Source organism: Ctenopharyngodon idella, chromosome 20 (genome assembly GCF_019924925.1).
Source record: "Ctenopharyngodon idella isolate HZGC_01 chromosome 20, HZGC01, whole genome shotgun sequence".
NCBI classification, from domain to species: domain Eukaryota; kingdom Metazoa; phylum Chordata; class Actinopteri; order Cypriniformes; family Xenocyprididae; genus Ctenopharyngodon; species Ctenopharyngodon idella.
This window is the reverse complement of record NC_067239.1, coordinates 509,420-521,669: the sequence shown is the minus strand read 5'-3', so window position 1 is coordinate 521,669 and position 12,250 is coordinate 509,420. Positions and strand designations below refer to the sequence as shown.

At 39.8% G+C, this 12,250-nt stretch overlaps 2 protein-coding genes across 6 annotated transcripts in view; both read right to left on the bottom strand.

The window, feature by feature from the left end:
• Nucleotides 1-114: 114 nt before the first annotated feature.
• On the bottom strand, nucleotides 115-5,724 carry LOC127502986 (enoyl-[acyl-carrier-protein] reductase, mitochondrial). The gene is made up of 10 exons (XM_051876509.1): nucleotides 5,464-5,724; nucleotides 4,987-5,084; nucleotides 4,700-4,831; nucleotides 3,005-3,148; nucleotides 2,812-2,914; nucleotides 2,607-2,709; nucleotides 2,459-2,532; nucleotides 2,313-2,373; nucleotides 777-849; nucleotides 115-693 (listed from the first exon to the last, which is right to left on the bottom strand). The coding sequence occupies exons 1-10, from the start codon at nucleotides 5,610-5,612 to the stop codon at nucleotides 533-535; spliced, it is 1,098 nt and encodes a 365-aa protein (XP_051732469.1). The 5' UTR covers nucleotides 5,613-5,724; the 3' UTR covers nucleotides 115-532.
• A 3,070-nt stretch (nucleotides 5,725-8,794) lies between these two features.
• lama2 (laminin, alpha 2) overlaps nucleotides 8,795-12,250 on the bottom strand; it is a 157,980-nt gene continuing 154,524 nt past the window's right edge. For all 5 annotated transcript variants that reach the window (XM_051876479.1, XM_051876480.1, XM_051876481.1 and 2 more), the window contains 4 exons: nucleotides 11,155-11,308; nucleotides 10,941-11,071; nucleotides 10,641-10,863; nucleotides 8,795-10,154 (listed from right to left, as the gene is read on the bottom strand). In XM_051876479.1, coding sequence (XP_051732439.1) covers nucleotides 10,000-10,154; nucleotides 10,641-10,863; nucleotides 10,941-11,071; nucleotides 11,155-11,308 — 663 coding nt within the window. In that variant the 3' untranslated portion in view covers nucleotides 8,795-9,999. The remainder of the gene's footprint in view (nucleotides 10,155-10,640; nucleotides 10,864-10,940; nucleotides 11,072-11,154; nucleotides 11,309-12,250) is intronic.

Here is a 12,250-nt window from a genome sequence, read left to right as displayed (position 1 = left end):
CAAATATAATGAATATATAAGCTAATATAGTGCATATATTTAGTGAAATGCTCCTCTAGAGTTCATTTCTCTAGTGAACTAACATGCTGTGGACACTGAATGACTCTCCTGAGGTAAATGTAACGCTGAGATATTATTCTCCAGCTCTTTTATTGATGTCTTTCTGCGGTTGAAACACTGGTAGAGAGATTACACGTAAACATATCTATGCATTCTTCTTCTTCTGCTCTTTTCCCTGTTGTGGCGGTTAGCAAACAGCGGTGCATTACTGCACGCACCCCCTTCTGGATTGGAGTGTGAATTGCCTGTGACTGACTGTATAAATCGAACCGTGATGGTTCAGGACAAATAGATGTACCGTAAACAAACCTGTTCGTTATTTTTGGAGGAGGTTGAGGACTGAATTGTGCATATACAGACCTGATAGGACCACTATGACACATTTATAGTGTTACAGTTCCTTGTTTTATGTCATTAATGTGAACAAGCATATGTATCTGCAGAAGATCAGAAGAACACAGCGTTTTTGAGTCTACATGATGAGAACGTGTTTGCGGCGGTGTGATTGTACAGTAGCTTGTAGTGCGTTTGTGTAGTGCTGAAATGGCGTCTGGACGCAGTGTGGTGTGGACAGCTGCCCGGCTCTCATGAGGTCACACACAGCATCCAACATGGCCTTCAGCTGGACTTTATCTGCAGGTGAAACACATCAAAGTACATTATGATGTGAAACCATATAGCCTGGAGTAGCTCTCAACATTATATCTTTGCTTTACCTTCCCTGTGGTGTCTTTTCCACTGGGTCAGCCAGAAGCCCTTTAGAGTCACATTGTGGAATATAAAGGATTTCTGCTCGGAAGGAAATGCAATATAAATGTCAGTTGATTTTTGTTTTGTTTTGAGGAATTCTCTGGGTTCAACACAAGTTAAACGGGGCATATCATGAAAATCTGACTTTTTCCATGTTTAAGTGCTATAATTGAGTCCCCGGTGTATCTACCAACCCAGAAAACGTGAAAAAGGACAACCCAGTAACTTTCTTTTGGCAAGCCTTCCTCTTCAAGAACGTGAAAAAATAAGCCGCTTCGATCTCGGTCCCCTTGTGACGTAGGAAGGGGATCTTATTATAACATTACCGCCCTTTAATCTGCATGTTTCCACCCACGGCGCCGCCATTTTGTTTTCGCAAGAGACAACGATGTACCAGTTCTGACGCCATGGTAAAAAGTTAGAGCAAAGCATGCTAACTGTTCTGTCGTTGGCTGCACAGACGAGCACTGAACTCTAAGCTTGATTGCTAAAAAAGGAGCGTTTCGGTCCGAGCGATATTTTGGGCATTCACAGCATTTGATAGCAATCATAAACGTTTGCCTGGTGTGTATCGCTGTTTGACAAACAGGTACGCTATGTATAGTGGGCGTCCATACGGGTTTTGCACAAAAGATTAACATGACGGCACATGCTAGTGGATGAGTTGAATCAACTCCACATCAACTACATAAATTTATCCACTAACCATTCAGAAACGTCTAAAAGTTGTAACTTCTTCCTGAGTCTCTCCATCAGTGTCGACTCCGGTTTGAACAATGTAAGGCTGAACACCGTTACTGACAATCCTCATTTTGGCTGCGTGAGATTCTCCAGCTTTGTTGTTGTTGAGCTGTTAAAGCTCCGCCCTCTTCTGGAAAGGGGGCGGGAGCAGCAGCTCATTTGCATTTAAAGGGACACACACAAAAACGGCGTGTTTTTGCTCACACCCAAATAGGGGCAAATTTGACAAGCTATAATAAATGATCTGTGGGGTATTTTGAGCTGAAACTTCACAGACACATTCTGGAGACACCAGAGACTTATATTACATCTTGTGAAAAGGGAATTATAGGTTTCCTTTAAGCTGTCTATTACCATAGAAAATTATTTAAACTTCTTTAAAGTAATTTACTGGACGTATGGATCAAAACATTAAAATGCGATTTTAAAAGTATCTCAACATGCCTTGGAATATTATGTGTCAACATGGGACTAGTCCAATGATAAAATCACTTACTGAGTAAAGTTGTAATCTATAAACTGAGCTCTGTCATGGCACCATAACACTTGGTAATTCTTAACTGGTTAATAGTTCTTAATGATAATAATCTCATTCAGTAATCATTGATTAGCCAACAAGGAACTGTCAAATTTGCTATTACTTACTGATTAGTTAATCCTCTATACTAGTTAATAGTAGTAGATGAAGTATTAATAGCAGCTGTTACTGATTACACATGATTTGTGTTAATCAATATTATTACTGAACATCATAAACTCACAGCAGGGATCTGGAGGGGTCTTTTGGCCATCCCTCCGTATGTGACCATTGTTCCTCCATAACTGAAATAAAAGAGGATGTCCATCAACACCCTCCCATTGATCACAATGAATTTCTCAATCAAACTGCAGTGCGTTTGAAACTTACTCAAGATTAGACAGCACAAGTCCTCCGCTCAAGCCCCCGACACAGTTCAGGCCCAGTTTAGGTTTGGGAACCTCCTACAGAAACGCAATGTCTGTGTTTAAGCAATTCTGTAGAAACCGAACGGTTGCAGAAGAACAGAATCCCCCACCTCAAAGACCTGATGAAGCCCCGATGACATCACTTCCTCTTCTGTCATGACATAATCAGCTCCCAGTGACTGAAGCTCATCGATCAGCTCCGCACAGTTTGGTCTGAGTTCAAGAAAGACGATACACTATATGAGCCATTATACCACATGCGATTATTACAAAGAACTTCTTCATTGTTTCCTTCGCTCTCAAGTCCTTCTGTACCTGTCTCTGATGATGTTGATGGTCTTCAGGCCCAGTGCTGCAGCGATCTGAATCACAGCCTGTCCCACTGCGCTGTTAGCGGCGTTCTGAATCACTGTACAACCTACACAACACACAGATCTCAACAAATCACTGAAGGCTTCCTGTTCCTTCTGTAAGGTAGAAATTCTAAACCACAGATGAGTTTTCATACCAGGGGTGAGCGTTTGGAAGTCGTGCAGCATCCTGTAGGCAGTGCAGGGGTTCACGAAGACAGTGGCGGCCCCCAGAAGAGAGATGTCTTTAGGAACGGATATGAGCTCATGCTCTTCACACACAGCTCCTGTCCTCCATGTGCCTGACACACAAAATGGTGGTGATCAAGTTTCTCAGGATTGCGAGGCAAATGAACACTCTTGCCCATCTACTGTTCCAACATGAGCTGGGACTTGGCCTTAGTTCTGGGACCTTTATTTGAGCTTCTAGAAACGGGTGGATTTGTGTGTACTCTCCCTTAAAACTGTGCTTCTACTGGCTTTTAGGGAATGCCTGTTTGGAAACAGAGGCTGTCACAGTGGATCATAGATGTGATCATCCTGGCTTAGAGCTCACACAATCGGCAGTACCTAATCGGGGTAAAAGCCCACTCCACGGGAGGCATGGCTTCAGGATATAGGCTGGTTCTTTTCTAACTTTGATGTTTCCTCTCTCACTTCAGAGGTGCATTCTGAGCAAGAGAGTTAAGTCGGCACTGGCCGTTGTAATCTCATCTTCCTAGCCCCTGTTGTGAAGAGCTTGTGTAAACTCCCTCCCTGGTTCATATCGTGGTATACTACCATATTATACCTTATCTGTTTTGGTAAACACTGTCGATGCCATCGTGAACATGGCGTTATTTTCTTTATCCTGCCCACTGAGACTGGTTCAAGTTCTAGAATGCGGCGTGATTGGACACTGTTCCCTTTGGCTACTGATGCAATGTCGAGTGAACCACAATCGAAAGGGAACGTCTCTGGTTACTCATGTAATCTTGGTTCACTGAGATGTAGGGAACAAGAGATCGCCGAGTGTATCGTTCTAGTCACTCAGTCAAAAGATTATGAGCTAATGGTATTTGGCCTGCAGCTCATGTTTATATGAAAAAGCCAGGCTTAAACACCATTGGCCAACGCACCTGCATTGGTGGGATTCAGTCAGGATTGATAAGGAGAAAGGATTCCCTTATGATGTCTCGTTCCCTAAATCTCAGAAAACCAAGGTTTTCTTCAGAGCTCCAGGTTTTGGTCTCTTGTTGGTCTGCTTTTAGTGCATTTCACTTTGCACTGTCACTGTGTTTTATTCAGTATATTGGCAGCAATTTATACTTTTTACTTTGTAATCATTCATCAGAATTTAATAACTTTCTCCAAAGGAATTTCCTTTGGGACCAACAAGAACTCTCGCCGATCAACTGCCTGTCATCAAATTCCAGTGGATGCAATTAAGTCCCACATTAAATCTTTCGCTCACTGAATGTTATTGAAATGCACTTGGAAATACACATTATGGAATTCAATTTCAAGTTGACTCGAAAGCCCTCCTGTTTTTGGACCTGCTTTCGATTTCCAAACTCTGGTTATTAAACTATTTATTATAAATTTCTAATATTTCTCATTTAGTTTGGACACATAGATATGTAGAAGTGTTTTAGAAAGGCTGCACATATGTGTTTTGTGTTGGGTCAGATTGACCCCCCCATTGGTTTCCATACAATTTGCCAAAAATCAATTTTGAATTTGATTCCAAAATCGATTTAAGTTACATGGAAACCAATGCGAGTCTAAATGACCTGCAACACAAAAGTTGTACTCAGTATTTTTAACACAACAGGATTTAACGTTTTCATGTTGAAAAGTGAATACCTCCTTACCAAAGCCAGCATCTATGGGCACGACCCAATCACCAGGTCGGAGAGATGTGACATCACTGCCCACCTCCAGCACCTCTCCCACGCCCTCATTCCCCCCCACCGCCGGGAGGGGGCACAAGATTGGGTACGAACCTACAGTATGGAGACATAACCGACGACCCGTTATAGTCAATTCATCATGGTCAGCCTCCATTGCCAAAGAGTAGAACAGAATTTCTACGAAATACCTGATTTTAAACAGAAATTATATCAGAGCAGACATGAAGCTGTGTGTGTCATGACTTTACCCTGGATCATGTTCATGTCTGCAGGATTGACGGGAGCCGCGAGCATGTGGACTCTCACGGAGCCATCTTTCACTGGAGGCAACAGCAGCTGCTCCATCCTGAAGACAAATGACCAGCGGTCAGTGAGAGTTCTTTCACAAGTGTCCAACAGTTAATCCACCGCTTACCAAAGAGCAGCACTACAATTTAGCAATGCTTTCAGATATTTCATAACAAAATGTGAAAAAGAAGTGGTCTGAATACTTTAATAAACTCCAGTCTCTAAAAAACACCACCACCTCCAACAGAAAACAACAATTTGATTCAGATGGCTGGATAATGCCAATCGTGGCCAGTTCATTTGACCTTGGGCTGAGGTGTGGATGTTACAGTCTCTTATTCATTCATCACAAATAAAAGTCACATTTACATTATAATTAAGACTAAAAATCTAGAATGAACTAGAATGAGCAGAGAAAGAGACTCATATGTCCGTACCTCACAGTCTCGATGTCATGTGAGTGTTCTCTGTAAACTAAAGCCGAGCAGTGGTGAGTCTCTCTCCACACTGTAGAGCATCTCTGACGGACTCTCAGCAGGATCGTCCCATCATAGGCAGCTCTGAGCAGCAGACTTCTGATGAACATGACTCTCTCTCTCTCCTGCTGTCTTCTGACTATGAGTCTAATAGTTTGTACAATGTGGAAAAAAATGAATACTTCCTTTTAATAGTTCTGCTTTCACTCTTTCAGACAGGAAACCACACTTAGTTAACTGTTTTTTTGTTTTTTTCAGTGAAGAGTTGTGACAGTGAGATCATTTTACCAACACCGGTAATACCGGTATCACTGGGGTGGGGGGAATGGAATGAGCTGAAAATGAATGAGCAAGTAGACTATGAATGCCTGCACAGATTTTAATTAGCGCCAATTCGGGGGCAGCAGTTGCTTAAATGGTGTTATTATTCTTAATGAAAAACTTTATGAAAAATAATCTTTTGCAGGTTCCCTATTACAACTGGGGTTGATTCCAAAATTTTGCCATCGTCTCGTCAGTCAGCTCCTCACTCTCGTGATGAATGAAATGCGACTCCTGCCGCTGGTGTGTGCTGAGACTCGTTCGGCTCACGCTGCATTGAGCAGAAGCGTTCAGTTTTTAATTGTAGTGTCTGTTTTCTGACTGAACTAAATGATTTGTATTACTATAAAAAATCAAAACGACGATGCTGTGGTGGGCAAGTGATGTAATCGGTGTTGGGGCTGAACACCGGAAACACTGTCAACACCGACTATCGCAGCAAGCCTTGCAAAAATATTTTCATGCGTTTGTGTAGTGTGTATGTGATATATAATATGTACAAAGCACTAAATAGGGAGTGGAAATTGTGAGTTTTTGAGCAGACAGCAAATTCTAATCCTCAGTTTCTGATTTACTCTACTATCCAGAGTAAAAGTAATGGACAGATGTTCAGTCAGTATCTTTAGGTTCATAAGACTGTAAGATATATATATGTACAGTTGCAAGAAAAAGTATGTGAACCACTTGCAGAATCTGTGAAAATGTGAATAATTTTAACAAAATAAGAGAGATCATACAAAATGCATGTTATTTTTCACTTAGTACTGTCCTGAGTAAGATATTTTACATAAAAGATATTTACATATAATCCATAAGACACAAAAATAGCTGAATTTATTAAAATAACCCAGTTCAAAAGTTTGTGAACCATTGATTCTTAACACTGTGTGTGGTTACCTGATGATCTACGACTGTTTGTTTGTTGTGTGATGGTTGTTCATGAGTCTCTTGTTTGTTCTGAGCAGTTAAACTGAGCTCTGTTCTTCAGAAAAAATCTCCAGCTCCTGCAGATTCTTCAGTTTTCCAGCATTTTTTGCATATTTGAACCCTTTCCAGCAGTGACTGAATGATTTTGAGATCCGTCTTTTCACACTGAGGACAACTGAGGGACTCAAACACAACTATTAAAAAAGGTTCAAACATTCACTGATGCTCCAGAAGGAAACACGATGCATTAATAGATTCAAATTCAAACATTTTGAATTTGAAGATCAAGGTAAATCGTACTTAATTTGTCTTCTGGGAAACATGTAAGTATTTTCTGTTGCTTCCGAAGGGCAGTAATAAATGAAAAAAATTGATATTTAAACGAAATAAGAAAAATTTGTCCATCTTCATCTTGTTCAAAAGTTTTCACCCCCCGCCTCTTAATGCATCATGTTTCCTTCTGGAGCATCAGTGAATGTTTGAACCTTTTTTAATATAATAAAATAACATGCATTTTGTATGATCTCTCTTATTTTGTTACAATTTTTCACATTTTCACAAATTCTGCAAGTGGTTCACATACTTTTTCTTGCAACTATATATATATATATATATATACATATAAAAGTATCATCTATTTCATGTTGCAGGAGAAATAAAGCGGCCCGAGAACCAACCCTTGTGGAACATCATGTGATATATCATACAGTCACCTGAGAAACTGTAATAGTAGTAATAACAGTATGTAATATTGAATATGTTGAAATGGGTACTGTAGTACAAATTGGAGAGAGTTGTCCTCTTCAGACTCAAAACTCACATGGGTTGCCAGATTGAGGACACGCAACAGGAGTAAGGACTTGACAGTGGAAAGCGAGGAGACTTGCACTGTAATTTGATGAGTTGATTTATCCGCATTTTAAAAATGCTCCCGTACATAGAGATTTTTAGATGGATGCCGAGGCTTTTTAGGTGGGGTAGAATCTGTGATCTCTGACCCAGTGTGTTTGCGTGCAATACACTGTGTTTTCCACCAACTGGCAACCCTGGGTGTCAAACTGAATACTATAGGGTAAATTAGCAGTGGGCGGGACCACATGAACCAAAACAAAAACAGAAACATGAATGCACATTTCAAAGTAGAGTAACTGCCTGTGGCTTTGTTTTTCAGAGAAACGAGTATGTGAATTTTGCGTGTTTTTAATAAATGTAAGCCACATGTAAGCTTTGAAATGACCTAAACTGCATCTAGTAAAAACAACTTGATCATACCTAGATTTGGAATTAGTAAAAAAAAAATCGATACATGATTTTATCCTGATTCTAAAGGTCTAATATACTCAGGTCTGGCTTCATTTGAATAAAGATATTCCAGGGGAAAGACTGTATTACTTTAGTTTGACAGCATATTGTAAAGCCAGTTTCAGACGTCTGTTCTGGAGTGAAGGTTCTCTGGCTTCTTCTGTATAAAGACTGAACAGATCCTAAAAGCTCCACAGGCCATACACATCATTGATGATGTACAGTATCCAGCATTCGTATGTAAGATTTCCTTGCTGAGCCACATACAATACTTCCAGAATCCAAACAGGATTTGACTCGCACTCTGTAGGTGCAGAGTTCAGTGAGATCCTTCTGATTTTGCCAGTACTCTTATATTAGCCGAAGATTTAACAGGTTTTCTTTAAGGCTTTCATATGCAGAATAAAAGTAAGTTTATTATCAAGCACAAGACCTAAAAATGTAAGTTCCTTAACAGTTTTGATTGGTTCTCCTTCTATAAAGAGTTTTCCTGAGAAACTGTCTTTTATTTCTTAAACTGTTTAAAAGACTAAATAGTATTTAACAGTGATCTATTTAGCCTTACACTAAAACTGATGCTGGAGTTTTTCATAACTATTATTCTCATCTAACAGTGTATTTAGCTTGACAAATACATTTATTAACATTTTACTCATCCACGATCCATTTGAAGTCAGGCTGTTAAATTGCTCAATTTAATGATTATTTCGACACAGTGAAAGGAAACACACAGCAGCTAATATGAAGTGCCGTCAGAGGGGATATTTCTTTATTTTGAAATACTGATCATTACACAGTACATGTAATCATGCAAAAACACACAAGAGAAGAACGTCTCAGCTCTCGACAGGATCGTGAGGTTCACGTCTGTCTCTTTGGCAGCGCTCTCAGATGATGATGGAGCCGACCTGATTCCTCAAGTGTAGTTTGATATTTCAGGATATTTTAAGCTACATTCATTCTGCGGTCACATTGAAATCTGACGTTTAGTTTTATCTGGCCTACTTTCTTATGTTGGACTTTTCATTTTCATATTTCATTGTGAACAGGTTGCAAATTTTACGTCAGTGTAACTACTTGTTACAGGTTTATGAAGATTGTTGACGATGTGACGATGACAGTGTTTTGTTGTCTGTTCAGATCTCTCTGATGTGGGAACATCTGAAAGGTCTGAGCAGAAATTCATGGCTGTAATTCTGTAGTTTATTGACTTAACTATTAATGTGTGTCTTTATAAACTATTAAATCCTGATTCCTCGAGTCATTCCCTCTTCAACAGCTTTCTGCGAAGATTTTAGTTGCGCTTTGTAGATCAAGTTCTTGATGTTTTACCACAGGTTCTTCAGATCGGTGTTTTGGTTTCGAGTCTTTAACGCACAAATACACAGTTTTATAATGAACCACAGCATTAAAAGTTGGTAAAACCTAACAATAAGGTTCCATTTGTTAACATTAGTCAACTACATTAGTTTTTAATTTCAACATTTACTAATACATTATTAAAAAGCTGCATCTGTTAATATTATTTAATGGACCTGAGCTAACATGAACCAACAATGAATACTTTTATTTTTATTAACTAACATGAACATATATTAATACATAGTGTAATAAATGTATTGCTCATTGTTAATGTTAATGCATTAACTAAAGTTAACTAATGGGACCTTATAGTATAGTAAAGAGTTCTCTGATGACATCAGACTGTAGTTTTTGATCTTCGGGTGTGTTTTCTGTAGTCTTTGGTTTGTCCAGCTGTTTCTTTTTTAATATTCCTTGTGTTATTCAGCTGTATTTGGTTAGAGGGGTGTGTGTGTGTGTGTGTGTGTGTGTGTGTGTGTGTGTGTGTGTGTGTGTGTGTGTGTGTGTGTGTGTGTGTGTGTGTGTGTGTGTGTGTGTGTGTGTGTGTGTGTGTGTGTGTGTGTGTGTGTGTGTGTGTGTGTGTGTTTAACTAGCAGGGCAGGTGAGCGGTTGAACTCCTCTGAGCTCCTGGACTTTGTTCATCTGAACCTCCAGAGTTTTCCCAGCTTTAGTGATCTTCAGGTTCCTCATGCAGCCTTTAAACGGTGTGTTTATAGTGAGTCCGAACTGCTTCAGACCCTCTGCAACAAACACACAAACACCAATCTCAGACATTTATCAGGAAATATTCAAACTGATTCAATTATGTGAATGTTTCTGACCGCTAAGATGATCTAAACACTAGTTTAATGTAATATGTTTAATAATAAAAACTGAAACTTGTAATTGTCTGTTCCTAATTTTTAAGAGTGTTGAAATTATAAATTTTCCAGAACTTCTGTATTTTGGGATTGTCCCCACTAAACTTCTTCTCTATAATGCATTGACAAAAAGAGTTAAAATCACAATAATTTCATTTTTCCTTAAGAGGCTTAAAAATCACATTTTCAATAGGGTGAATTCAAGTTCATTAGGACATTTTTTCCAAGTCATCTCAATGGCATAAATCACCCTGATTGGTATTTGGTATTTGGTGCTGCTCTCATGACCAACACACTCACACAAACAGAAGTTTGTTCCTGTATGATGTAAATGAGCAGCAGAACATCAGAGTTTGATTGACATACCAGGGTATCCGCCCACATACACAGGGTCATTGGTATCGGCGGAGGCAGAGCGCACATCTGGACTCGCTGCCTCGGACTTCCTGCCGTCCACGATGAGCTCCAGACGGTGCTTCAGCTTGTGGGCGGAGACAGAGTGCCACTGTCCGTCACAAAGCCCCGCCTCCTGCCCGGGCTCGTACACGGCTGTGACGCGTCCCACTCCATTATCAGCATGGAACAAAAGCTACAATGACACTGTAATGAACAAACTATTCACAAGAAAACAATTTAAAATGAAAACACAAGGAAAATCTAGAAGACCTTTCCATTGGCGAGTTCGATGCCCAGTCCGTCCATCTTCTGGCTGCTGACGCCTAACAGAACGCCGCTGCTCTGTGCCGTCCTGAACTCCAGATCCACAGACACGTCATTTCCCACTCGATACGAGTCCACTGTACGACAGACACATTCATCACACTTCTGTGTGGTGTTTTTTAAACGACTAGCTGTAGATGAATTAAATATAGAGCCTCACCAGCTTTGGCGTAACCCGTGCCATCAAAATAAGTTCCTTTCTCTGGGTTGGCGAAACAGGAGCCCACGCGATAGCTGGACGTGGGTTTCTCCATGTCCAAGGGCAGATTCATCATCTTGAAGTTCTTAATGCAAGCATCAATACTGTACAACACCTGCAAAAGCACAGCAGTGTCACATAGGTGCCAACTTAATGACATAAGCAAAGTCATCTAGCCTACCAAAAGGTATTTTGTTAGTTAGTAGAGGTCGACCAATTGATCGGTTTTGCCAATTAATCAGCACTGATAACTGATTGCTGAAACAATTAGCTATCAGCAAAAATCCACACTGATAGTTTTTTCCATGTTGCATCCGTTGCTGGAGGATGAGAAGGATCCGCTGTCATTATACAGAACGAGAGCGACCTCTAGAGGCGAAATAAAAACCATCACTGACGCCTCGTGTGTTTGTTTTGACAAGTGAGGCTGAGCGTTACATGGAGCGACACTTCAGATACGGATTTAAAACAGACAATGAAACAGTATGTTATACAGTACACTACCGTACATGTTTTTATATCATTATAAAGTAATTGATTTGTTGACTAGATGCTGCATTAGTGGAGAACAGCAGTATGTTTGCCGTCGAGGCCGTCAGGACGCTAACATTAGCAGTACCTCAAGCAGTTAAAACAATGTGACAAAAATGTTTAATGTTATGATTGTCACCATGTATTTCTATTCATTTATATCCAGCTGGTCCCTTTTATGCATTCGTTATCCAGCGAAGTGGCATGTTTAAAGCAAACTGTAACATCATGTAGCCGACAGAAACATATAAACAAATCAGAAACGCACTCGATTTCAGTTCTTGTTTAGCGTCAATACATATTTTATTTTGATTAGATAATCATCAAGTGTTCTGAAATACAAGCGAGTGTATACATACAACATACATATGCGTCTAATTTCAATGCTATGGTGTTTGTGTAGATATTTAAGCATGAGTGGATTTACATGAAATGGAAACACTTTACAATAAGAGTCCATCTGTAACATTAACTAAGGTTAAGAAAAGTATTGTTCATTGTTAATTTCAACATTTACTGATACATT

What these genes read in the sequence shown, in the direction of transcription:
- LOC127502986 (XM_051876509.1), bottom strand. Translation starts at nt 5,612, where the DNA reads ATGTTCATCAGAAGTCTGCTGCTCAGAGCTGCCTATGATGGGACGATC. An exon ending in AGACATGAACATGATCCAGG is followed by an intron (nt 4,832 to 4,986) that starts GTAAAGTCATGA and finishes TCCATACTGTAG; the next exon opens with GTTCGTACCCAATCTTGTGC. An exon ending in CTTCCAAACGCTCACCCCTG is followed by an intron (nt 2,915 to 3,004) that starts GTATGAAAACTC and finishes TGTGTTGTGTAG; the next exon opens with GTTGTACAGTGATTCAGAAC.